At 47.5% G+C, this 24,001-nt stretch overlaps 1 protein-coding gene across 1 annotated transcript in view; it reads right to left on the reverse strand.

The window, feature by feature from the left end:
• Window positions 1-24,001, reverse strand: part of LOC139268885 (coiled-coil domain-containing protein 60-like) — a 210,121-nt gene that overhangs the window by 77,903 nt on the left and 108,217 nt on the right. The window contains exon 5 of the mRNA XM_070887687.1: window positions 6,844-7,029. Coding sequence (XP_070743788.1) covers window positions 6,844-7,029 — 186 coding nt within the window. The remainder of the gene's footprint in view (window positions 1-6,843; window positions 7,030-24,001) is intronic.

Here is a 24,001-nt window from a genome sequence, read left to right on the forward strand (position 1 = left end):
GGTGAAGGTGGCGGGAAAAAGGATCTGGGGCAGAAGGAGCCCAACAAGGTAAGTTCTTTTTTTTTTTTACTTTCCTTGCGGAGCTACAGGGAAGCTTAGGTTTCCTATGCCGCGGACTCACTCCCCTTCCCAATCGCAAGATCCCCCACAGGACGGTCCCGCCAGCCAATCCTAACTCCTACCTGCTGTTGGCAGGCATCCTCCAGGCCGCGTGCTTTTCCACTGCTTTCCACCGACTTCCTACTCAGAACAGGTAGGCATGATTTAAATGAGACCCGGAAGTTAAAATACTCTGGCCTCCTCTTGTAGAGCAGCATATGAGTTTTTAACTCACACGCTGCCCAACCACCCAAAACTGGCCCTGAGTTAAAATCGGTGAGCTGAAATTCACCGTCCCCAAAGGGACAGCTACCGTGGGGTTTGGGCAGCCGATCGAAAAAAGCCATATTCAGCTCGGGGTGGGGGGGGGGGGGGGATTTGAATGGTGCGCACGTATGCCGGAAACGGCAGGGTGAAGCCTAATAAAGGAGAGTTTCCTGCGGTAAGGTAATCAGCCGGCGGGCCACTGGAAAACGGTCACCACAGCGATTTTCACCTGCAAAAATGGAGGACTTCTTCAGGCAGTGCCCCCGCGAGGTATTCGAGTCAGTGCTTGAACGCGACACCGCTGGAGTTTTGTCGCGATTAGGGCCCTTTGGTATGAAAATAGTATTATTAATTTTAGTGTTTTTATTTCAGATTCCATCATCTGCAGTATTTAGCTTTTAGTTTTATTAATTATTAGTATTTTTATGTTATATTCCATCATCTGCAGTATTTTGCTTTTTAAATAGTTTTATTAATTGTTTTGGCTCCATTAAACCTGCTGAGTGCTGCTCAGAGGTTTTCACATACTTTTGTACAACTTTCAGGTCTGACTCTTTAGTGGAGTCCTGTGGATTGCAGAGATCTGCTTGGCAGGGTTCACCCTGAGGATGAGAGGAGTATTGGGAGGGCAACACCTGGTACACCTGGTCAGACGCAGGGCGGCACGCAGGAGAAGGCGTCGCCATCAACACTGTGCAGAGAGGCAGCGGACAAGGGAGGCAGCAGCCATGATTCGTTCATTCTGCGCCAGACCAGTGTGCCAGCCATCTTGACTGGCCCAAATCAGGATTGCGGTTGGCTGCTTGGGGACAAGGGATATCTCCTGTCCACTTGGCTGCTCATTCCACTGCGGAATCCCAGGACAGTGCCAGAGCGTGCATACAATGATGCTCATTGTGCCACCAGGTGCATCATCGAGCAATGAATAGGCATCCTTAAGCAGAGGTTCCGGTGCCTGAACCGCTCTGGTGGTCTGTTGCATGCTGCACAACCTGGCCATCATGAGGGGTCAGCCACTGGAGGTCGAGCCATTAGTACCACCTGAGGAGGAGGAGGAGGCGTAGCAGGAGGAGGAGGATCCCCATCGCCCAGAGCTAGGAGACATCGATCCATCGCCACCCTGGAAGGGCTGGGCACAGACTGGCCAGCACCCTCCTGGGAGGGTGCGTCCTCACATATATGGAGGTGCCTGACACCTCCCCTGCAATCTCACTCATTATGTACTGGCGGTCTGCCAGATCTCCCCACGTCAGGAAATAGTATTCTTCTGTCCTCCACACTATCCATCAGTGTCTCCAGCTCCATATCAGTGAACTTGTTGGCTCTCCTTGCACCTCTTGCACCAGCCATCCTTCCAACCTCCTTCCCCCCTCAGGGCCTTGCTGCAAACCCAGGCCTTTAAAAAGCCCAGGGAGCAGCTGGCTCGTTAGAAACCCTTACCTGCATATTGAATTTCTCAGCGGTGATAACGCTCAAATTAAGACAGCCACACCGCTGAAAAATCCACTTTGGAAGGATTCATTAGCGCTAGAACCCATTTTTTTCCACTTTTGGAGCTGATATATGGGGTGGCCCAGCCACGACTAAATTTTGCCGCTAATTGCCCCAGAAAGGTGGGGAGAGCACCAGCTTTCCAGTGGTACTGAATTTCGGGCCCTGGGCCTTTAATCTGGTTGGAAGTGTAACCTCTAAACATGCTTTGACTACTCAACTAGCACAGGAGCCATGAAATTCTGAGGTTCCTTTGGCAGCAAGAGAGCCTGAACATAGATCAGGATTAGGCACCATGTGCCTGTCGCTTTATACCACAATTTGCAGTGAGACTGCAGTGGTACTGAGTGAGGCTGCCTAAACCATCAGCGGCAGCCTTCTTGCAAAGGAGGGTGTATGTTAATGAGGTCCCGTGCAAACATTCGCATTAGGTGAGCAAACTCCGCCCCCACTGCGCCCTGCGTCCATTTGAATAGGCAAAATAGTAAGCCTGCTTTGCTGTAGTTAGATTCTTAGAGTTACCTTTCCATTCTAAAAGTGCATTGAAAAATGCTGTTTGCTTTGGTGGGAGCAGAGATATTTATTTGTATTTTGCTCCCTGTATTAAGTTACTCTGATGCAGGGGTTGCCGTTTTTGCATATTTTCATGGTCTCTTTAGCAACCTTTCCTGCAGTATTGTTGATTACTGGGCTTAGCTTCCAGTTCCCTTTCCCCAAGAATTGGATGCCGATTACAGTTAGTGAGCTGGACTGGCCTCAAGATTCAGCTCGACTTCCTTTTTTAGTCCGAACTTCCTAATATTTACATATACAATTCTTGTTACTTGAGCCTTTTGTAATCTACTCAAAACCTTCACCTAAATCCAACCCGCTTCATAACCATTTAATACAAATACAGACTTTTATTGACTGCACATAATAAATGGCCATCACTCGTACAGGAATAAGGATGTCATGGAGGTACTTAATCAAAGCTAGAAATGCAGCTTTGCACCTTTTGTGGGGATTAAGATGCCCTAGTCAAATGATTTAGAAGTTCTTTGGTATTTCAATCCATGATAGGCGATCCTGAACTCTGGATTTGTGCAGTGTTGGAGAAAAGCATAACAAGTCCATTTCTGAAAGATCCATAGCAACCATCTCCAAGGCTTTACGAACATCATTCACTCCAGATTCACATTAAGCTGAGGTTTTACAGATTAAAAGGTGATGATCAGTCGTACTGAAGAATTATAGCTGGTTGGGAGTGAGTTGTAATAAGGCTTGAATTTAAACAGCGGGATCCATAAAACAGGTGAGAACATCATGAGCAGCTAATGGAGCTTGCCTGCATTCAAAGCAAATTATTACTCACTCTGATCAAGGCAGCATGGTTTTTACTATATAAAATGGAAGGGAAGGTATAAGAACATAAGAACACAAGAAATAGGAACAGGAGTAGGCCATACGACCCCTCGAGCCTGCTCCGCCATTCAATAAGATCATGGCTGATCCGATCATGGACTCAGCTCCACTTCCCCGTCCACTCCTCATAACCTCTTATCGTTTAAGAAATTGTCTATTTTGTCTTAAATTTATTCAATGTCCCAGCTTCCACAGCTCTCTGAGGCAGCGAATTCCACAGATTTACAACCCACTGAGAGAAGAAATTTCTGTTTTAAATGGGCAGACCCTTATTCTAAAATCATGCCCTCTAGTTCAAGTCTCCCCCATCAGTGGAAACATCCTCTCTGCATCCACCTTGTCAAGCCCCCTCATAATCTTATACGTTTCGATAAGATCACCTCTCATTCTTCTGAATTCCAATGAGTAGAGGCCCAACCTACTCAACCTTTCCTCATAAGTCAACCCCCTCATCTCCGGAATCAACCTAGTGAACCTTCTCTGAACTGTCTCCAAAGCAAGTATATCCTTTCGTAAATATGGAAACCAAAACTGCATGCAGTATTCCAGATTTGGCCTCACTAATACCTTATATAGCTGTAGTAAGACTTCCCTGCTTTTATACTCCATCCCCTTTGCAATAAAGGCCAAGATACCATTGGCCTTCCTGATCACTTGCTGTACCTGCATACTATCCTTTTGTGTTTCATACACAAGTACCCCCAGGTCCTGCTGTACTGCGTCACTTTGCAATCGTTCTCCATTTAAATAATAACTTGCTCTTTGATTTTTTTCTGCCAAAGTGCATGACCTCACACTGTAAGGGATAGAGTTGTAGCAGGCAAAGAGCAGACAGATAGGTGGTTAGAACACAATGCTGAAGATAGTGAACTGATCAGTATTAGGAGGGTCTGAGGAATCGGTGATGGTATGGATTATAATTGCCTATTGTATGCAACACTTGCTTATGTAGGTATAGCACACTTAAAACGAATTAAAGCTGTGTGGTTAATTCATCCTTAACGCTAGTGACACGTAACAAAACAGCAGAAGTTAGCAGTTACAATTTTGATTAGAAGTCTCTGAGGAAGAGATAAGAAAGCCAGTATTTTGGAACAGTTACTTCAGGGGCCATATAGACTATGGCAAAGTGCAAATCACGGAACAAACACAATTAACATATGATGGGAGATGGGCAATTGCATGTACCACTCAGAGCCAGTCTGATAAAAGACGACAAATCAATGTAACTCCGCTGATAGCAATAGACCTATCGATGATTTTGTAGGAGGGTAGCTCCTCTCCAAAACCTGTATAAATTATACTTGAAATCTCTTGTATTTTGAAGGTTCCACGATTGAACTTTCCCTTGCATTTGCTCAAAATAAAGCCGTTTGAACCTAAGGTTTCGTTTGTTTGATTCCGCGGTCGTTATACGGAGGGCAAAGTGTTGATTACCTATATCAGGTAGTCCACCCCGAGTGAGAGAAATCTTCCTTTTACCCCAGTACACACCTTTCAACATTATACTCCATCTGGAGGCAAGGGAGGGAAGGGGGAAGGAAAGAAGGGAGATAGAGATTAAGGAAGGAATGGAAAGGAAAAGGAGGAAAGGAAGGAAAAGAACAAAAGAAAAGAAAGACCTTTTTTATGATATAGTGCCTTTTACATTCTCAGGACATCCCAACTTGCTTCACAGCCAGTCTGACAATTTAGAGACTGTGGCGGGGTCGAGAGAAGTGGTGATGAGCTAGAGCTGGGTGTCATCAGCGTACATGTGGAAACTTATGCTATGTTTTCGGATGATGTCGCCAAGAGGCAGGATGTAGATGAGAAATAGGAGGAGCCAAGCATTGATCCTTGGGGGATACCAGAGGTAATGATGCGGGGGCGGGAGGAGAAGCCGTTGCATGTGATTCTCTGGCTTCGATTAGATAGATAAGAATGAAATCAGGCGAGTGCAGTCCCACCCAGCTGGATGATAATGGAGAGGCGTTGGAGAAGGATGGAGTGGTCAACCGTGTCAAAGGCTGCAGACAGGTCGAGAAGGACGAGGAGGGATAGTTTACATTTGTCACAGTCACAAAGGATGACATTTGTGACTTTGATGAGATCCGTTTTGGTACTGTGGCAGGGGCGGAAACCAGATTGAAGGGATTCAAACATGGAGTTCCGGGAAAGATGGTAACGGATTTGGGAGGCAACAATATGTTCAAGAACTTTGGAGAGGAAAGGGTGGTAGTTTGTAAGGATGGAGGGGTCGATAGGTTTTTTTTGAGGAGAGGGATGATGATGGCAGGTTTGAAGGAGAGGGGAACAGTACTTGATGAGAGAGAACCATTAACAATGTCAGCTAACATGGGAGCCAGAAAAGGAAGTTGGGTGATCAGCTGTTTGGTGGGAATAGGGTCAAGGGAGCAGGAAGTGGGTCTCATGGACAAGATGAGCGCGGAGCGGCATTAGAAACTAAAGATGCCTAACAATGTATATGATTATGCGATTAAAACTGTGACGTGAAATATGCTGTGAAATGGTTATGTTCGAATTGCAGACATAAATCTCCTCTGAACCAGATAAATGCTTAGAAGTACTAATGTTTTGGTTTCCTATGGAGGTATATATACAATCTCCCTATTGCTAAGCAATTATCTGTTGTTTTTAAGTTAAGACTTGAAAGATATGTATCTTATGTATAATGCTAAGGTAGGAGTTTACTTAACAGAACTGCTTGCGAAGATAATGGAAGGAAGTTGGTTGGAGTTAGTCAAACACGTGGATGTTTACTACATAGTAAAGAAGGTAACGACCAGTCAGAGTGAGAAAAGCTCTGCTTTGGGCCTCATAGTTCGAAGGGTAGAGGACTAGTCCTTATACTAATTGTACCTGATAGAATAGGGACAGAGAGAGATGAAACAAATTCCACAGGAAAGCATCTTCGGGAAAGTATAAACAAAAGGACATGTGGCCAAAATTGTGAGACATCTTTAGGGCGGGCTTTGACACAAGAATTAAGACAAAGTACTCGATACAGCATTGGATAGCAAGTTTTTAGGATAACCTCTATAGGTCAAAAGGTCTTGTCAATACCCCGGTTCAGGCCCACCACTAAAAATAGAATAAAAGTGACCTCCCAGACCGAAGAGAGAGAGAGAGAGAGAGAAAGAGACTAGATGAAAGCCAGAGAATTGCTCACGCGCGCCAGCCATTTGTCCGATTGGATCGGTATCAACTACTTGTCACGGTCGTATGTTTTTGCTGTATAACTAATGTGTTATATTCTGTCTTAAACTCCGATTAAACACAATACACCCACCATATTGGTTTCCACTCGAACCTGATTATTTAAAGTGACTGGAGATAGTTGTAAAGAGGTTATTTCCAACAGAGTTCATGAGGGGAGATCAGATAGAAACTGGAGAAACCATCTTACTTCTATTACTGTAAATAAAGATTAGCGTTGAAGCTAATTTCCCTGCTGTCAGATCCCATTGACTATTCCTGATAAAAAAATAAAATGGTGAAGGTTGGACATACACAACAGTGAAATATATAGCATATTAAATCAGCATTGTACACCTCCAGTAATATCAAAGAACCACTTACCTTTTCACTTCATGCTGTTCCTCCTCAGATTCCTCGTCTGAAGAGAACTTGGGAGGTTGCCATGCTGTTCTGCGTTTCTCCATCAGTTTCTTCTGCTCCATCAACAGCACACTTTCTTTCTCCTTCTCCTCTCTCCTCAACCGCTTGAAGAAACCCTGTCCTTGTTTAGCTGTGTTCACCAACTGCCTATCAAACGAGTGTGGGAAATATTGCATGATTATAAAAACCAAAAAAAACACCATAGTAGCACATAGCAAGCCTATTTTTTAACACGTTCCTCCTTTATCTATCAGGGTTATGTGGTCTTTGCTGCAGTTTATTATATTACAGCATTATTTATTAAAATTTGGTTGAGGGGGTCACAGTTCTGAGCTGTTTCTTGCTTGAGATCCATTCTCAATAGTTCTCCTATAAATTGCACTTGATGGGACATGGGTCGATCATGTTAGTGCAGCATTTTTACTGGATCTATGGATTGTGCAATGGTATCACTGCATTCCCTCGCTTTCTCTTATCTTATTCAGCGTTCTGCCTTGTTGGCTTAAAAGCCGTGGCTGAGATTTTCAGAGTGCATGCAGCAAGGACTATTTATACCAAGTTCAGGTGCAAGGCAAGGGTTGATGCCAGAATCAACACTGACAGAATTTTCATCTTACCTAAAACACTATTATAAGGTAGCCCCACATTGGTACAGTAGCAAATGCAGGCGGGTTGGTGCTATGAGCACCCAACAATGTTCTGGGTCACGTTTTACAACATAACAAATAAAAGCTAGGTATAACATTGTGTTTTTATTTAAAATAAATATCTTTCAAAACAAACTCCCGTTTCCACGATGACACCATCTCCATCACATCTGTTTGTTGAGGTGGGGGAGGGAGAGGAAGAGGCGAGGAACTGAACAACGAATCACCACTTTTCAATTTATCTCACCATGTTGTAAATTGTTGAGAGAGGATTTCTGGACTGGTGTAGTTGTGGTACAATTTTTTCATTGGCAGGAGGTTACATTTTAAGTGACGTTGTGCAATTTGACTCGCCATTTTACACTTCGGTATTTAGGCAGCTACCCAAGGCCAGCCGGGACAAGGTGCACAGGGACCATCTGCTTTCTCTGGGAATCATTGATAGATTGAGTCCCTGTTCTTGTAAATCTGGGAGAGGGTGGTGAGGCACTTCCATTTTCCCTCTGGGATCAGCCTGCCCTTCCCTGTGCAAGAATGTGTTCGGACATTGCTGACTGGGGTGGGTTCCATGGAACACAAAGGAGAGAGTCCAGCCTGCTTGGTACTTCCAAGACTCCCATTAGCCTTTCTGTAGAATCTGTTGATTTGAAGGTGAAAGCAGTGTACAGGGCAGCAATACTCCTACTCTTTTAACCTTGTTGCTGTCCCGCACTATAGGCAAAGACCCTTCAGTTCTCAAATTATCCCAGAAAATCCTGATTGTCTAAATAAAACCATTTATATATCTGTAGACCGATAGTATTTTGTCAATTGAAGAAGAGAAAAAAGAAATTGCGTTTATTCAATGCCTTTCACAACTTCAGGACGTTCCAACGTACTTCACAGCCAATGAAGGACTCTTGAAGTGTTGTTACTGTTGTAATGTTAGAAACACAGCAGCCAATTTGCACTGTGAAAGGGTCCATAATCAGCAATGAGATAAATGACCAGATAATCTGTTTCTGGTTGTGTTGATTCAGGCATAAATATTGGGCAGGACACTGGGAGAACTGCCCTGTTCTTCTACGAATAGTCTCAACCAAAAGACATCACACCCTCAGTACTGCACTAAAGTGTCAAGCTAAGATTACATGCTCTTGAGTTTTTGGAGTACTTAAACCAATGACTGTCTGACTCAGAGGTGAGAGTGTTACCACTAAGCCAAGGCTGACACATGTCCAGGGACCAATCATAAACACTACCACTATACAACCAACTCTTACAAACTTTTACCACATCTTTCTGACTCAGTGTGACCAGTGCCAAGTGAAAGCCACTACTTAAAAAAACAGCCAAGCACACTCGACATTTTAAATTGTGGATAAATTATGAATTTTCATGATTCTAAAACCTACATTTAAAAGGTACCTGGGTGTGCACTTGAAATGTCGTAACCTACATGGCTATGGACCAAGAGCTGGAAAATGGGATTAGGCTGGATAGCTCGTTGTCGGCCAACGTGGACACGATGGGCCGAAATGGATTCCTTCCGTGCTGTAAATTTCTATGATTCTATAAGGCACACTAATCAAACATCCTGTTTGCATATTTATAGAAAATGACGATGATCCAGCTCTTATCTATTTTACCAGTCACCATAACAACTGCAAATGTCAAGCTCTTGACGCTACAACCCATTACCCGATGATATTCTGACTGATGAGTTTATTGCTGTAAATGTGATTCAGCCAGCAGCTCTGATAAAGCAATTGTTTGCAGGCAGCCTGGACTGCCTTCTACTTACACCTCATCAGCATGTCAAGTGCTCTGAACAGCATTATTAAGGAAATTAACATGCTATTCACAGCAGAGGTAAAGCTTTAATTAACGCTTACTGTTTACACCGGAAAAGAAAAAAAGGGCTGATTATTATCCTTGATGAGCGTATTAAAGAAGCAGCACATACATTATCGAGGGGGGATTAATGATCCTGCCCTCCACCTGCTTTCTTTTTGTGCTTTCCTTCACCTACAGCCCTTTTTCCCTGGCTCAGCACTTGCTTATAAACTGTTAAATCTCTAACTTCTTTCAGTCATCGACTTGAAACATTAACTCTATTTCCCTCTCCACTGATGCTGCCTGACCTGCTATGTGTTTCAGGTTCCAATGTGCTGTGTGATATTATTAATGAATGCACCAATGTGTTCCTGTGAAATTTCTTTGTCTGGTACTCTAAATGCAGAGCTAATCATTAAACTCTGATATTCGCTCAAGATTTCAAACACACTGATTTTAAGCATCAGTACACACATTATCACATTCTAGAAACATCCCACAGTGCTTCACAGCTAATGCATTACTTACTGAAGTGTCATGGTGTTATTATACAGGCAAATGCAGCCACCAATTTTCACACAGCAAGGGAATAAACAAATGACTAGGTAACCTATTATTTTTTTGTTATAATGATTGAGAGAGGAAAGTTGACCAGGGCATGTTACACCCCTAATATTTGACTCCAACGGGCTGATATGTGTCTTGTTTACATCTAAATTCAAGGCAGTGGTGGGACAAAAATCAGGAAAGTAATACCAACTTAGCATTGACAGTCTGCCTACTCCAGTTTTCAGACGAAATTCGATTTAGGTGTCCGGTGCTCCCACTGGAAACAGGTGGGAGTCCTGTAAATATATATTAATTAGGGGTCAACTGACGTTATCAGGACTTGCACCCCCCACTACAATTTTCATTTCAATCAGCACTGTCATGGCTACTTCTTCAACCCAGCCACAAACCATGGGCAGCCGAGGTCGAGAGAGCCAGCTGTTACAGCGCGATTTAAAAAGACTCTCACCTATTCTCACTTAAAACGCTGCAACAGTTCGGGAGTCATTGCCTTGATAGTTTATAGTGATTTCTGGCTAAGTAGATGATTTTCAAGTGCTTCCTGTATCTGTACAACTTTCTGAAATCTTAAGGGGTTTCTGGAAACACACTGGAGCCGAAATTGCCCTTTTCGTTAAGGCCGCTGGCCATCGAGACGCAGCAGCCAGAGCTCGTGGGGAATGGCCACTGATTTTTCGCGGGATGTCCGTCGCTCACGCAACTGCCCTCAAGCGTTTTTCTGGTGGTGACCATATCCGCCCCGTTCGCCCCACTTCTGCCCCGCTGCTGCCGAAGCCGCCTAAGTGCGTCATCAAAGCGCGCACCACCGATGTCCCGCCCCGGAAGTGAAATTCACCTCCAAAGGTCTTCTGTCCGCCGTTCGGTGCCCCCGACAGCTTTTTGGTCGGCAGCACGGCCGCCCTTTAAGGGGAGGTGGCACTGCCGGCAACGTCATTGTCTTTTTTATTGTCAGCCGACTGCCAGATCGGCCCGATAATTATACCCCCGGGTTCGGCTGGGCCGTTAGCAGGCAGCCTGGCACCCCCTCCCTGGTGGCCCAGTGGATGTAACTAAAATAACCGCAGCGGCTCTCCTCTTTAACTGATCCCGGCGCTGATGACTGACAGCGATGGTCATTTCTTCCCACCCCCACTTCCGCCCCACTAGTGACGGTCACTCCGTCTCGCCCCCTACTTCCGCCCCCATTATGACCGACTTCCGCCCCGCTCAAAAAGAAAGAGGAGCTGAATTTCGACGGATGGGCCGCTGCTTCCATTGCGACAGCCAGAACACAACTAAAACGGTCAGTGCGACCCGTTTCCGGCGGAGGGCAATTTCTGCCCCACTTTTTCCAGAGGGAACCCTGCTGGCAATGGCACTCTGGCTAAAGGAAGAAGAGTAACAGCAGCAACAGAATTATAGAACGATACAGCACAGAAGGAGGCTATTTGACTCAGCGTGTCAATGCCGGCTCTTTGAAACAGCTCTCCAATTAATTCTGCAACGACAGCACTGCAACTGTCCATCCCCTGCTTCACCCCCCCACCCCACCCCGCCCCTCCCAACCCTCCCCTGCCCCCTGCAAGTTGTATGAGCCCAGGACAACATTCCTGCACTGATCTGGGGAGCAGTGCACAAGGAAGCGGCACTTCCCCAGGGAGGTTATCACAGAGTTGTGTCGCCTCCTGCAGTAAAAGCTGAAACCCACTGCTACGCTAGCACAGCATTGTCTGTTGCAGTCAAGGCCACTACAACCCTGAAGTCCTTTGCCTCCAGCTCCTTCTAGGATGCACTGGGGCATCAGTGCCGTCAGTCAGTCTATAATTCACACTTGCTTCAAGCAAGTTTACTGAAGCACCCTTTCATCTCTTTTCCCACGGACAATTAGAAACAGCAGGACAGGGCTTTGAGGTTTCCCCGAAGGCCGGATCTCATTGACTTGCCCCCACACCGCCCGACTACGGGCTCCTTCAGATGAGCTCAATTTTTTTCATAAATCACTCCATTAATGTGCAACCGGTGTGTGATTAGTAGTACATGATGGAGGTCTGTGTCCACTTTCCGGACAGCCACCATGACACTTTTATATTGCAGTAATCTTTCACCGCTGCCCCCCCCCCCGCCCCCCACCCACCCCATCCCGCCCACAACTCTGTGCCTCGCACTTTATACTTTAAGTGTGACCATTCACCCAGTCTTTCCTGTCATCTATCTCGGAGGTCTTAGGCAACAGCGAGCTGGAGTGTCTGGACCACCCGCTAACACTGGACGAGATGACAAAGGCCGTCCGGTCCCTCGCGACGAGTAAAACTCCCGGAAGCGACGGCTTACCGGTCGAGTTGTGTTCGGCTCTGTGGGACTGGATAGGCCCAGGCCTGCTGGAAGTGTACGGAGGTATGCTTCTGGCCGGCAGCATGTCAGAATCAATGACGAAAGGCATCATCACCCTCATCTACAAGCAGAAGGGGGAGAGGGAGGAAATCAAAAACTGCCGGCCCATTCTGCCGCTCAATGTGGACTACAAGATTCTGTCGAAGGTCATCGCAAACAGGGTCAAGTCTGCTCTGGAGCTGGTGATCCACCCGGACCAGACCTGCGCTGTCCCCGGCAGGAAGATCTCTGATAGCCTCGCGCTACTCAGGTATACGATCGCCTACGTGCAGGACAGGAGGGTGGACACCTGTTTAATCAGCTTGGACCAGGAGAAGGCCTTTGACAGGATTTCACACACGTACCTGATGGACGTGCTCTCCAAGATGGGGTTTGGGGAGGGTATCCGCAATTGGATCCAACTGCTCTACACAGACATCAGTAGCACAGTTCTAATCAACGGGTGGGAAACTGAAAGCTTTCCGATCAGGTCTGGAGTCAGGCAAGGTTGTCCTCTGTCATGTTTGTGTGCTGTATTGAGCCCTTTGCCGAGTCCATCAGGAAGGATGCGGGCATTAGGGGGGGGTGACAATCCCAGGCAGCGGAGGCGCTCAGGTCAAGACCTCCCTGTACATGGACGACGGCGTCGTCTTTTGCTCGGATCCGCAGTCGGTCCGCGGATTGCTCACAATCTGCGACCAGTTTGAACTGGCCTCGGGAGCGAAGGTTAATCGTAGCAAAAACGAGGCCATGTTCTTTGGAAGCTGGGCTGACCGATCTTTTATTCCCTTCACCGTTAAGTCAGATTACCTGAAGGTGTTGGGAATATGGTTCAGAGCGGACGGGGCGTGCGCCAAAAACTGGAAGGAGCATATCACTAAAGCCAAACATAAACTGGGATGGTGGAAGTTGCACTCACTCTCCATTGCAGGAAAGAACCTGGTCATCAGGAGTGAGGTGCTCTCGGTGTTGTTGTAGTTGGTGCAGGTATGGCCCATACCCCACTCCTGTGCCGTGGCAGTCACCCGAGCCGTCTTCCACTTCATCTGGAGATCGAAAATGGACCGTGTCTGCAGTGACACGACATACAAATCTCTGGACAAGGGGGGAAAGGACGTTCCGAACGTAGCCCTCATCCTGATGGCTACCTTTGTGTGCAGCTGCATCAAGCTGTGCATAGACCCTTCGTACACAAACACCAAGTGTCAGTACGTGCTGAGATTCTATCTGTTCCCTGTGTTGTGAAGGATGGGTCTGGCCAGGCTGCCGCGGAACGCTCCAACCAGCTGGACCATGCCTCACCACCTGTCCTTCGTGAAAAAGTTTTTCAAGAAAAACACCTTTGATCACAAGGCCATAAAGCAGTGGTCGGCACGCAAGGTCCTGGACGCCCTACAAAAGGAGGAGATGATGGATCCTGTCGGACGGTTCCCCGAGCAGACTGTCGAACTCGTTTGGCAGAATGTCTCATCGCCAGAGCTTTCACATAAGCACCAAGACGTAGCTTGGTTGGCGGTGAGAAGGGCCATACCCGTCAGATCCTTCATGCACAGCCAGGATTTCAGAGACACGGCACTCTTCCCCCGAGTCGGCTGTGGTGCGGACGAGACTGTCATCCATCTCCTTCGGGATTGTCCCTTTGCAAGGCAGGTCTGGAAGGAGATGCAGTGGTTGCTGTCGAGGTTCATCCCAAGCAACTCCGTAACACAGGATTCTGTGCTCTGCGGACTGTTCCCAGGGACGCACACCGAGACAGACATCATCTGCTGCTGGAGAGCCATCAACTCGGTGAAAGACACACTTTGGTCTTCCCGAAACTTGCTGATCTTCCAGAGCAAGGAGATATCCACGGCCGAGTGTTACAGACTGGCGCAATCCAAGGTCCAGGAGTACGTGCTGAGGGACGCACTAAAGATTGGTGCAGTCGCCGCAAAGACACGATGGGGAAGAGTCATGATAAACCCAGGAGATGGAATCAGACCTCCCTCGGGCTGTACTTGTTAATCTGCCTGTATACATAGAGCACCATGTACTGAAAAACACCTGTGTTGTGCCATGTATAATGAAAGTCTCTGCACTGTTTAGTAACTTGTAAAGAAATGTAAATGTATCCCCATCCGTTCCGTGTACTGCTTTCATCTGCATAGTGCTACATGTAACGTGATTCGTGATCGGTATTGAAATGTATCCTGGAATGTAATGTAAACCTATTCTCATCTGCTCCATATAATACCCTTATTTGCACAGTATTACATGTAACGTGATTTATGGATTGTACTAAACTGTACCTTGAAATGAAATACACGCTAATGCATTGTATGGAACTGCTGTCAGCATCCAAACGAATTGTATGGAATTGCTGACCGCCAGGTACTGAACTATTTTCCAAAGTATTGTGAAAATTTTATATGAATAAAGTATATTTTTGAAAAAAAAAATTCATCAGAACTGTCAGTCAGATTGGGGATGACTGCTCATGACCGCTCACAAGGACCCACGGTCAATGGCGAATTGCATTACGATCACATCCATGGCTCAACTAGAGCCCTCACCAAGCAAACCATTGGAGTACTCGGGCATTAATTCTGATGCCTAAGCGGGTCTGGTGGCCTACAGCTCAGAACAAGTGTTCCGCTCCATAATAATGTTTTTCTGTATACTGTCTATCTCCAATGGGGACAGCACACGGAGCCACAAGTGAAGCAGGGCCTGCGGCAGGATGAGTGAGACCACACTGGTTACAGAAGATAGCGAGGTTGCAGGAGGGCTCCGACACCTGCCCGCAGCCAGAGTTCACTGACGAACACTTCAGCCAATCCATCTCTGGCCCCCTGCGTTGACAGCCATGCCCAACATTTAGCACCTTGCATTTAATCTGTCTTGAATTTCATCTGCCACCAATTTACCCCATCATAGATTTATCTAGCTCTTTTTGTTGGTCACAAGCTGTTTTACAGCAGGATATCCAGTCTGACTGCCAGTTCTGATGAACAGTCATACATAAAGTGTTCGTTCCAATGCTGTTGCAACTTTGCACAATAGTGCTTGAACTGCCTATAGATATTCCGTTCGAGAGGGGTGCCTATACATTCCTCAGATCACCACTGATCCAATTGGAGCTATATTTATGGGGGGGGGTGGGGGGGTGGTGGGGAGAGGAGTCCTGGATGGGGAACCCAGAAGTACGGGTTTTCCGGACATCCTGCAGGTATTAACTGCAGGACTTCCTTTACCTATTTTCTGCAGGTTTCCTGCCCAACAATCAGCCTGATTGACAGGCTGCCTGCCTGTTGGGCGGGTTAGCCTGTGGCACAAGGTCTCAATCAGGGAGAGGAGAACATGTAGGGAGCCGGGGAGACCGCATTCAGGGGGCAAGGGGGAGGGAGGTTTCGGGTGAGGGGGGGGGGGCAGGGAGATCGTTGCCTGGGGAAATAAGATGATGGTCAGAGGGTTGGGGGGGTTCGGGGGGAGAGATCGCGCAGGGGGGGGCAGGGGGATAGATGGTGGTCAGGGGGTTGGGGTGGGGGGGTGGTGGGAGGGTCAGGGGATAGGTGGTAGTCAGGGGTTTGGGGTGGGGTGGTGGGGGGTTGGAGAGATTGTGGTCAGGGGGTTGGGGGTGGAGGGGTGGTGGTTGGGGGATAGATGGTGGTCAGGGGGTTGGGGGAGGGTCGGGACGAGAGATCACGGTGGGGGGGCGGGGAAGGATTGGAGGAGTCAGGGAGGTGGCCAAACCTGTGGAGGGAAGCAGGTTAGCTTTTTGGGCCGCCAGCAAAGTACTCTGCTCCTCCTGGCCCTTCTCACTTCTTTTTAGCTGCGGGTATCCCAAGGCCTCGGAAACCCAGCCGAAATGGGTCAAAAATAAAAAGCTTCTTAAGATGGAGGCACGTAGCCTCTGTAAAAGCGGTTACCAATCGACCCGCCTCCTGAGAGCGGATTGGTTGTCTGCGCCCGCCCCACCCCCTCATTAAAACCGGAAGTGGGTGGGTTCGAGGCAGGTTTCACATTTTTACAAATTTTCACCTGACTCAAACCCACCCCCTTCTCGGGGGTTAAAATGATCAGCATTGTGGGCACATCAGCAGAACCGTGGATGTCTCGGACTCAGGGTTATTCTAAATGCTATTGTCATTCTTAAGCCTGAAAGAGGAATCACTTCACTTTGATTTCCTAGATTTACTTTGAGCAGCAGAACCTGTCCGTTCAAATTTAGGAAAACCATTTCACTGCAGAACCCAGCTCATTTCCAAATGCTTATGTAATGAATTTAGAATTACGCACTATTATCTGTGGTACTATTCCAAACCCAGCTAAGCATAAAGAAAGTAAGTATTCAAATTGATGCACATTCTTAAAGTATTTATTAAATCTGAGAAGAGTTGAAACTAGGACATAGCAAATTTTCCCTTATCTTTTGAACCGTGTGATTAAAGCATTTAATTAATTCCTTGGATGGAAATTCAGCATCTAATAAAATAATGGCAGGAATAACAAAAGTAATACCTAAAGAAGCTTAGCACTGTAAAGATTATTTCACAATTGAAAACCTCAAAAGTAAAAGTAATACTAAGTCATGGACTCGAGGGTAGAGAGGGTCAGACTGGAAGAAAATAGCATTCGGTGTAGATAAATTAAAGTGTGAAGACATGCCTGTAACACCACAGGCATCACACTTAATAACAAGTGAAAGAAAGACAGGCAGTTATTAGCCTCTCAATGACCTTTGGATGTTCCTAGCAGCAATTGTGTCTCGTGGCCTTCAAAGTACAGGCAGATTACATAAAGCTTAACACTTAACAGCACAATAATAAATGATAGAAACATAGAAATTTACAGTGCAGGAGGCCATTTCGGCCAATCGTGTCCGCGCCGGTCGACAAAGAGCCACACGGCCCTCGGTCAGCAGCCCTGAAGGTTACATATAAACCTATGAACAATGAACAATGGCGGACAGGCCATCAATCAATCATAGGTAGTCCCTTGATATCGAGGAAGACTTGCTTCCACTCTAAAAGTGAGTTCTCAGGTGACTGAACAGTCCAATACGGGAATTACAGTCTCTGTCACAGGTGGGACAGACAGTTGTTGGAGGAAAGGATGGGTGGGGAGTCTAGTTTACCGCACACTCCTTCCGCTGCCTGTGCTTGGTTTCTGCGTGCTCTCGGCGACGAGACCCGAGGTGCTCAGTGCCCTCCCGGATGCTCTTCCTCCACTTAGGGCGGTCTTTGGCCAGGGACTCCCAGGTGTCGGTGGGAATGTTGCACTTTATCAAGGAGGGTTTGAGGGTGTCCTTGTAACGTTTCCTCTGCCCACCTGGGGCTCGCTTGCTTTGTAGAAGTTCCGAGTAGTGCACTTGCTTTGGGAGTCTTTTGTCAGGTAAGCGAACAATGTGGCCTGCCCAACGGGACTGTTCGAGTGTGGTCAGTGCTTCAATGCTAGGGATGTTGGCCTGATCGAGAACAGCATCATGCAGAGACACCGTTAGTGGTATTTCTCCAGCGATTTGAGGTGTCTACTATATATGGTCCACATCTCTGAGCCATACAAGAGGGTGAGTATCACTACAGCTCTAGTCCATAAGCTTGGTGCCAGATTTGAGGGCCTGATCTTCGAACACTCTCTTCCTCAGATGACCAAAGGCTGCACTGGCGCACTGGAGGTGGTGTTGAACCTCGTCGACGATGTCTGCCCTTGCTGATAATAGGCTCCCAAGGTATGGAAAATAGTCCACGTTGTCCAAGGCTGCACCGTGGATTTTGATGAACGGGGGGCAGTGCTGTATGGTGGGGTCAGGTTGGTGGAGGACCTTTGTCTTACAGATGTTTAATGTAAGGCCCATGCTTTCATACACCTTGGTGAAGATGTTGACGATGACTTGGAGTTCAACCTCTGAATGTGCGCAGATGCAAGCGTCATCCGGTACTGTAGTTCGATGACAGGATGGGACGAACTTGGATCTAGCCTGGAGGTGATGAACATTGAACAGGTTCCCATTGGTTCTATAGTTTAGTTCCACTCCAGCGGGGAGCTTGTTGAACATGAGATGGAGCATTGTAGCAGAGATTATATAAAAAGATGGTATCAGAGGCGGAGACTTCCGATCTTTCGTCGAACGCATCTACGACCGAAATATTGGAACTGTAAGACTTTTACGAGCTGATCGAAATTGACATTAAGCAGTGCAGTGCAGAGCGTGCTTCCTACACATCGCGTGTGGATCCGTGAAGGGTGATAAATGGTCATAAGCTTGTAAAATAATCTAGAGGCATTAGTGAAGTAAACTTAAAGTGGCCTAAGCTATTGCAGAGTTTCGATTGAAGAAGTATTTCTACAAATACATGGCCACGACATTTTACTATTAGACTTGGGTTCGTCCTACTGAAACAGGGACAACCAATTGCAGACCCAAGCCGAGCGCTCACTCTAGCAGAAATGCGATACTCTCGAATCGAAAAGGAGCTGCTTACTCAAGTCTTCGGAATGGAAAGAAACCATCAATATGTATACGGTCGCAAGATCACGCTATTGTGTTCCTAACACAGATGAGACTGCACACATAGAGGTTAAAGTAACAGTGACCTCAGTCTTTATTAAGACACTCCAGTGAGGAACAGGCCTTAGGGGCCGGCTTATATACAGTGCTCCCAAGGGATGCTGGGATCTCTTGGACTTCAGGGGATACGCTCCCTGGTGGCGGAATATGGAAGTGCATGCTTTACAGACACACAACATCACTCCCCCCCAAAGTCAAAATGAAAACTATTTACAAGGTGAGGCGGTCAGGAGCCTTTCTTTCCCTGGTGGACCGCCTCAGTACAAATGTCTGTTCTGGTGTGTTGGCTATGCCCTCGCTGGGCTGGTGTATTGTTGGCCCTGCAGGGCTGCTGGGTGAACCTGGCCTTGATGGGCTGTTGGGCGTGATGGGTTCAATTTCCTGGTCCGGGGTGGTGTCATTGATCCTTTGGGTGTGTATTGTGGGCTCGAAAAAGGTGGTGTCTGCTGTGGGTTGTTCAGGCAGTCTGTGAACCGCAGCCTCTTTTGGTCCAGGTGCTTTTTGCAAATTTGTCCATTGTCTAGTTTGACTACAAACAACCTATTCCCTTCTTTAGTTATCACCGTGCCCGCGATCCACTTGGGACCATGTCCATAGTTTAGCACCATACACAGGGTAATTCAGATCAATTTCCCGTGACACAGTGGTGCAACCATCGTTTACATTTTGTTGCTGCCGCCTGCTCTCTACCTGATCATGCAGGTTGGGGTGGACCAGCGAGAGTCTGGTTTTAAGTGTCCTTTTCATGAGTAGCTCAGCCGGGGACACCACTGTGAGCGAATGGAGTCTCGTGCGGTAGCTGAGTAGTACTCGGGACAGGTGGGTTTGGAGTGAGCCTTCTGTGACTCGTTTAAGGCTCTGTTTGATTGTTTGCACTGCCCGCTCTGCCTGCCCATTGGAGGCTGGTTTAAACGGGGCCGAGGTGACATGTTTGATCCCATTGCGGGTCATGAATTCTTTAAATTCGGCACTGGTGAAACATGGCCCGTTGTCACTGACCTGTATGTCAGGCAGGCCGTGGGTGGCAAACATGGCCCTCAGGCTTTCAATGGTGGCAGTTGCGGTGCTTTCCGGCATTATTTCACATTCAATCCATTTTGAAAAAGCATCCACCACCACCAGGCACATTTTACCGAGAAACGGGCCCTCATAGTCAACATGGATCCTCGACCATGGTCTGGAGGGCCAGGACCACAAACTTAGTGCTGCCTCTCTGGGCGCGTTGCTCAACTGAGCACACACGCGGCATTGCCATACACAGGACTCTAAGTCAGATTCGATACCGGGCCACCACATGTGGGATCTGGCTATCGCTTTCATCATTACTATACCCGGGTGTGTGCTGTGGAGATCCAAGATGAACGTCTCCCTGCCCTTTTTGGGTAGCACTACGCGGTTACCCCACAACAGGCAGTCTGCCTGAATGGACAACTTGTCCTTTTGCCGCTGGAACAGCTTGATTAGCTCTTGCATTTCAATGGGGATGCTGGCCCAGCTCCCATGCAGTATACAGTTTTTTCTAGGGACAGCAGAGGATCTTGGCTGGTCCAAGTCTGAATCTGGCAGGCCGTGACAGGTGATTTATCATTTTCAAATGCTTCCATGACCATCAACAAGTCTGCGGGCTGCGCCACCATCAACAAGTTTGCAGGCTGCGCCATTTCCACCCCTGTGGTGGGCAATGGTAGCCGACTGAGAGCATCCGCACAGTTCTCGGTGCCTGGCCTGTGGCGGATGGTATAGTTATACGCTAATAGCGCGAGTGCCCACCTTTGTATGCGGGCTGAGGCATTTGTATTTATCCCCTTGTTTTCAGCGAACAGAGATATGAAGGGCTTGTGATCAGTTTTCAGCTCAAATTTGAGGCCAAACAGGTACTGATGCATTTTATTTACCCCGAACACACACGCTAATGCCTCTTTCTCAATCATGCTGTAGGCCCTCTCGGCCTTAGACAAGCTCCTGGAGGCATAGGCGACAGGTTGCAACTTCCCCGCAACGTTAGCTTGTCGTAATACACACCCGACTTCGTACGACAACGCATCACATGCTAGCACAAGTCTTTTACACAGATTATACAATACAAGCAGCTTGTTGGAGCATAAAATGTTGCTGGCTTTTTCAAAAGCAATTGTTTTTTTTCCCCATACCCAGTTCTCACCTTTACGCAATAACACATGTAGGGGCTCTAAGAGGGTGCTTAACCCCGGTAGGAAGTTACCAAAATAGTTGAGGAGTCCCAGGAATGACCGCAGCTCAGTGATGTTCTGTGGCCTGGGCACGTTCCTGATAGCCTCTGTCTTGGCGTTTGTGGGCTGAATGCCGTCCGCCGCGATCTTTCTCCCCAAAAACTCTACTTCTGTTGCCATGAAAACACATTTCAACCTCTTCAGCCACAGCCCTACGCGATCCAGTCGCTGGAGGACCTCCTCCAGGTTTTGTAGGTGCTCGACGGTGTCCTGACCCGTGACCAATATGTCGTCCTGAAAAACCATCGTGCGTGGAACCGACTTGAGTAGGATATCCATGTTTCTCTGGAAGATCGCTGTAGCTGACCGAATTCCAAACGGGCATCTGTTGTAGATGAACAGTTCCTTGTGTGTGTTGAAGGACCTTCGAAGACTCCTCCAGCTCCTGCGTCATGTAGGCCGAAGTCAGGTCAAGCTTGCCTCCTGCCAGCATCGCAAATAGGTCATCTGCCTTAGGTAGCGGGTATTGGTCCTGTAGCGAGAAACGATTAATAGTTACTTTATAATCGTCGCAAATCCTGACCGTGTCATCACTTATGAGTACTGGAATAATCGGGCTGGCCCACTCGCTGAAATCCACTGGGGAGATGATGCCCTCGCGTTGCAGCCTGTCCAGCTCGATTTCCACTCTCTCATCATGTGAGGTTCCGCTCGCACCTTGTGGTGAATAGGTCATGCCTCTGGGACCATGTGGATCCGCACCTTCGCCCCAGAAAAGTTTCCAATGCCTGGCTCAAAAAGGAAGGAAATTTATTCAGAACCTGGGTACATGAGGCCTCATCGACATGTGATAGCGCTCGGATGTCATCCCAGTTCCAGCGGATTTTGCCCAGCCAGCTCCTTCCAAGCAGTGTGGGGCCATCGCCTGGGACAATCCAGAGTGGCAGTTCATGCACTGTGCCCTCGTAGGTGACCTTGACCATGGCGCTGCCCAGGACAGTGATGAGCTCTTTGGTGTACGTTCTCAGTTTCGTGTGGATGGGGCTGAGGGCTGGTCTGAGTGCCTTGTTGCACCACAGTCTCTCAAACATCTTTTTACTCATGATGGATTGGCTAGCGCCAGTGTCAAGTTCCATGGCTACGAGTAAGCCATTCAATTTTACATTTAGCATTATAGCTGGACATTTCATCGAAAATGTGTGTACCCCGTGTACTTCAGCATCTGCCTCCTCTCTCTGAGGCTCGAAATTGCTTTGGTCCACCATGGACCGATCTTCCTCTGCCACGTGGTGGTTAGCAGGTTTTGCAGAGCTTGCAGCTCGTTTGCAAGCTCGTTGGAGGTGCCCCATTGTTTCACAGCTCTTGCAAACATACCCTTTGAAGCGGCATGAATAGGCTGAATGGAAGCCTCCACAACACCAACAAGGTGTGAATTGCCTTGCATTCATCCTTTGTTGCGGACTCTGAGTCATCTGGGTCACCTGAGGCCTGCTGACAGTTGCAGACTCGTGGTTTCTGCCCTGTACATTTCTGCTCGCAAACGCAGTTCCAGTTATTTTATGAACATTGCTAGCACTTATGTGGTGAGAGATTTGTTTGGTGTTATCACTGGTGGACATAAACGCCTGTGCTATTGCAAAGGCCTTAATGCGGGTCGGTGCCTCTACAGTCAAAAGTTTCCGTAGGATGGTCTCGTGGCCAATGCCCAGCACAAAAAAGTCTCTGAGCATTTGCTCCAGGTAGCTCGGCGACGTAGCTCGCCACTTGCTGACCTTCAGATCGCTGGCACGTGTAAAACCGATACCTCGCCATCAGCACACTCTCCCTCGGGTTAAGATGCTCCCGAACCAGTGTACACAGCTCCTCATACGACTTATCTGTGGGTTTCACCAGAGCCAGAAGATTCTTCATGAGGCTGTAGGTCGGTGCCCCGCAGACCGTGAGGAGGACCACTCTCCTTTTTGCAGCGCTTCCTTCTCCATCCAGCTCATTGGCTACAAAGTACTGGTCTAGCCATTCGACATAGGCTTCCCAGTCCTCACCCTCTGAGAACTTCTCCACGACGCCCACAGTTTGCTGCATCTTTGTGTTGGATTCGTATACTCGTCGCCAGTTATTGTGTTCCTAACACAGATGAGACTGCACACAGGGAGGTTAAAGTAACAGTGACCTCAGTCTTTATTAAGACACTCCAGAGTAAGGAACAGGCCTTAGGGGCTGGCTTATATACAGTGCTCACAAGGGATGCTGGGATCCCTTGGGACTTCAGGGGATGCGCTCCCTGGTGGCGGAATATGGGAGTGCATGCTTTACAGATACACAACACAGACTATGGACAGACCATAAGCCTTTGGTTGCTATATGATGCAAGCTGTTATCTGCAGCACCCAAATGGTTACAACGTCTGCTCATTCGGCTCAACCAATATGACGTTGAAATAAAGTATCAACCAGGAAAAGAAATGTACCTAGCAGACACCCTCTCATACACACACCTCAAAAACTTGGACAGAAATTACAGTGGAATGCATGCACATGGTGGACTTTCTCCCACTCTCCAAGCAAGGACTGACTACCATACAATGCGCAACTGCAAGCAACTCCACACCACAACTGGTCATACAACAAATCACAACGGGGTGTTCAGAAACGACACATGAATGCCTGCCTGAAACGCATGCATACTTTAAAGTTCATGACGAACTCACAACACAGGATGGCATAGTCTTCAAAGGCTATCGCTGTGTCATACCAAAATCCCTGAGATTTGACATTCATCAGCGACTTCATGCTGCTCACACTGGCGTCAAGAGCACTCTTCGATGTGCCAGAGAATCCGTTTACTGGACAGAACAGTGACACTAAAGACTATGTTCCAAAGTGCGAAACATGTAACACCTATCAATTGAGCCAACCAAAATAACCCTCAAAGACCATGGGAAAAGATTGGTTATGACATATTCACATTCGATGGCAAAGACTAGTTATGCACAGTGGACT

Source organism: Pristiophorus japonicus, chromosome 8, assembly GCF_044704955.1.
Source record: "Pristiophorus japonicus isolate sPriJap1 chromosome 8, sPriJap1.hap1, whole genome shotgun sequence".
In the NCBI taxonomy this organism is placed as follows: Eukaryota; Metazoa; Chordata; class Chondrichthyes; family Pristiophoridae; genus Pristiophorus; species Pristiophorus japonicus.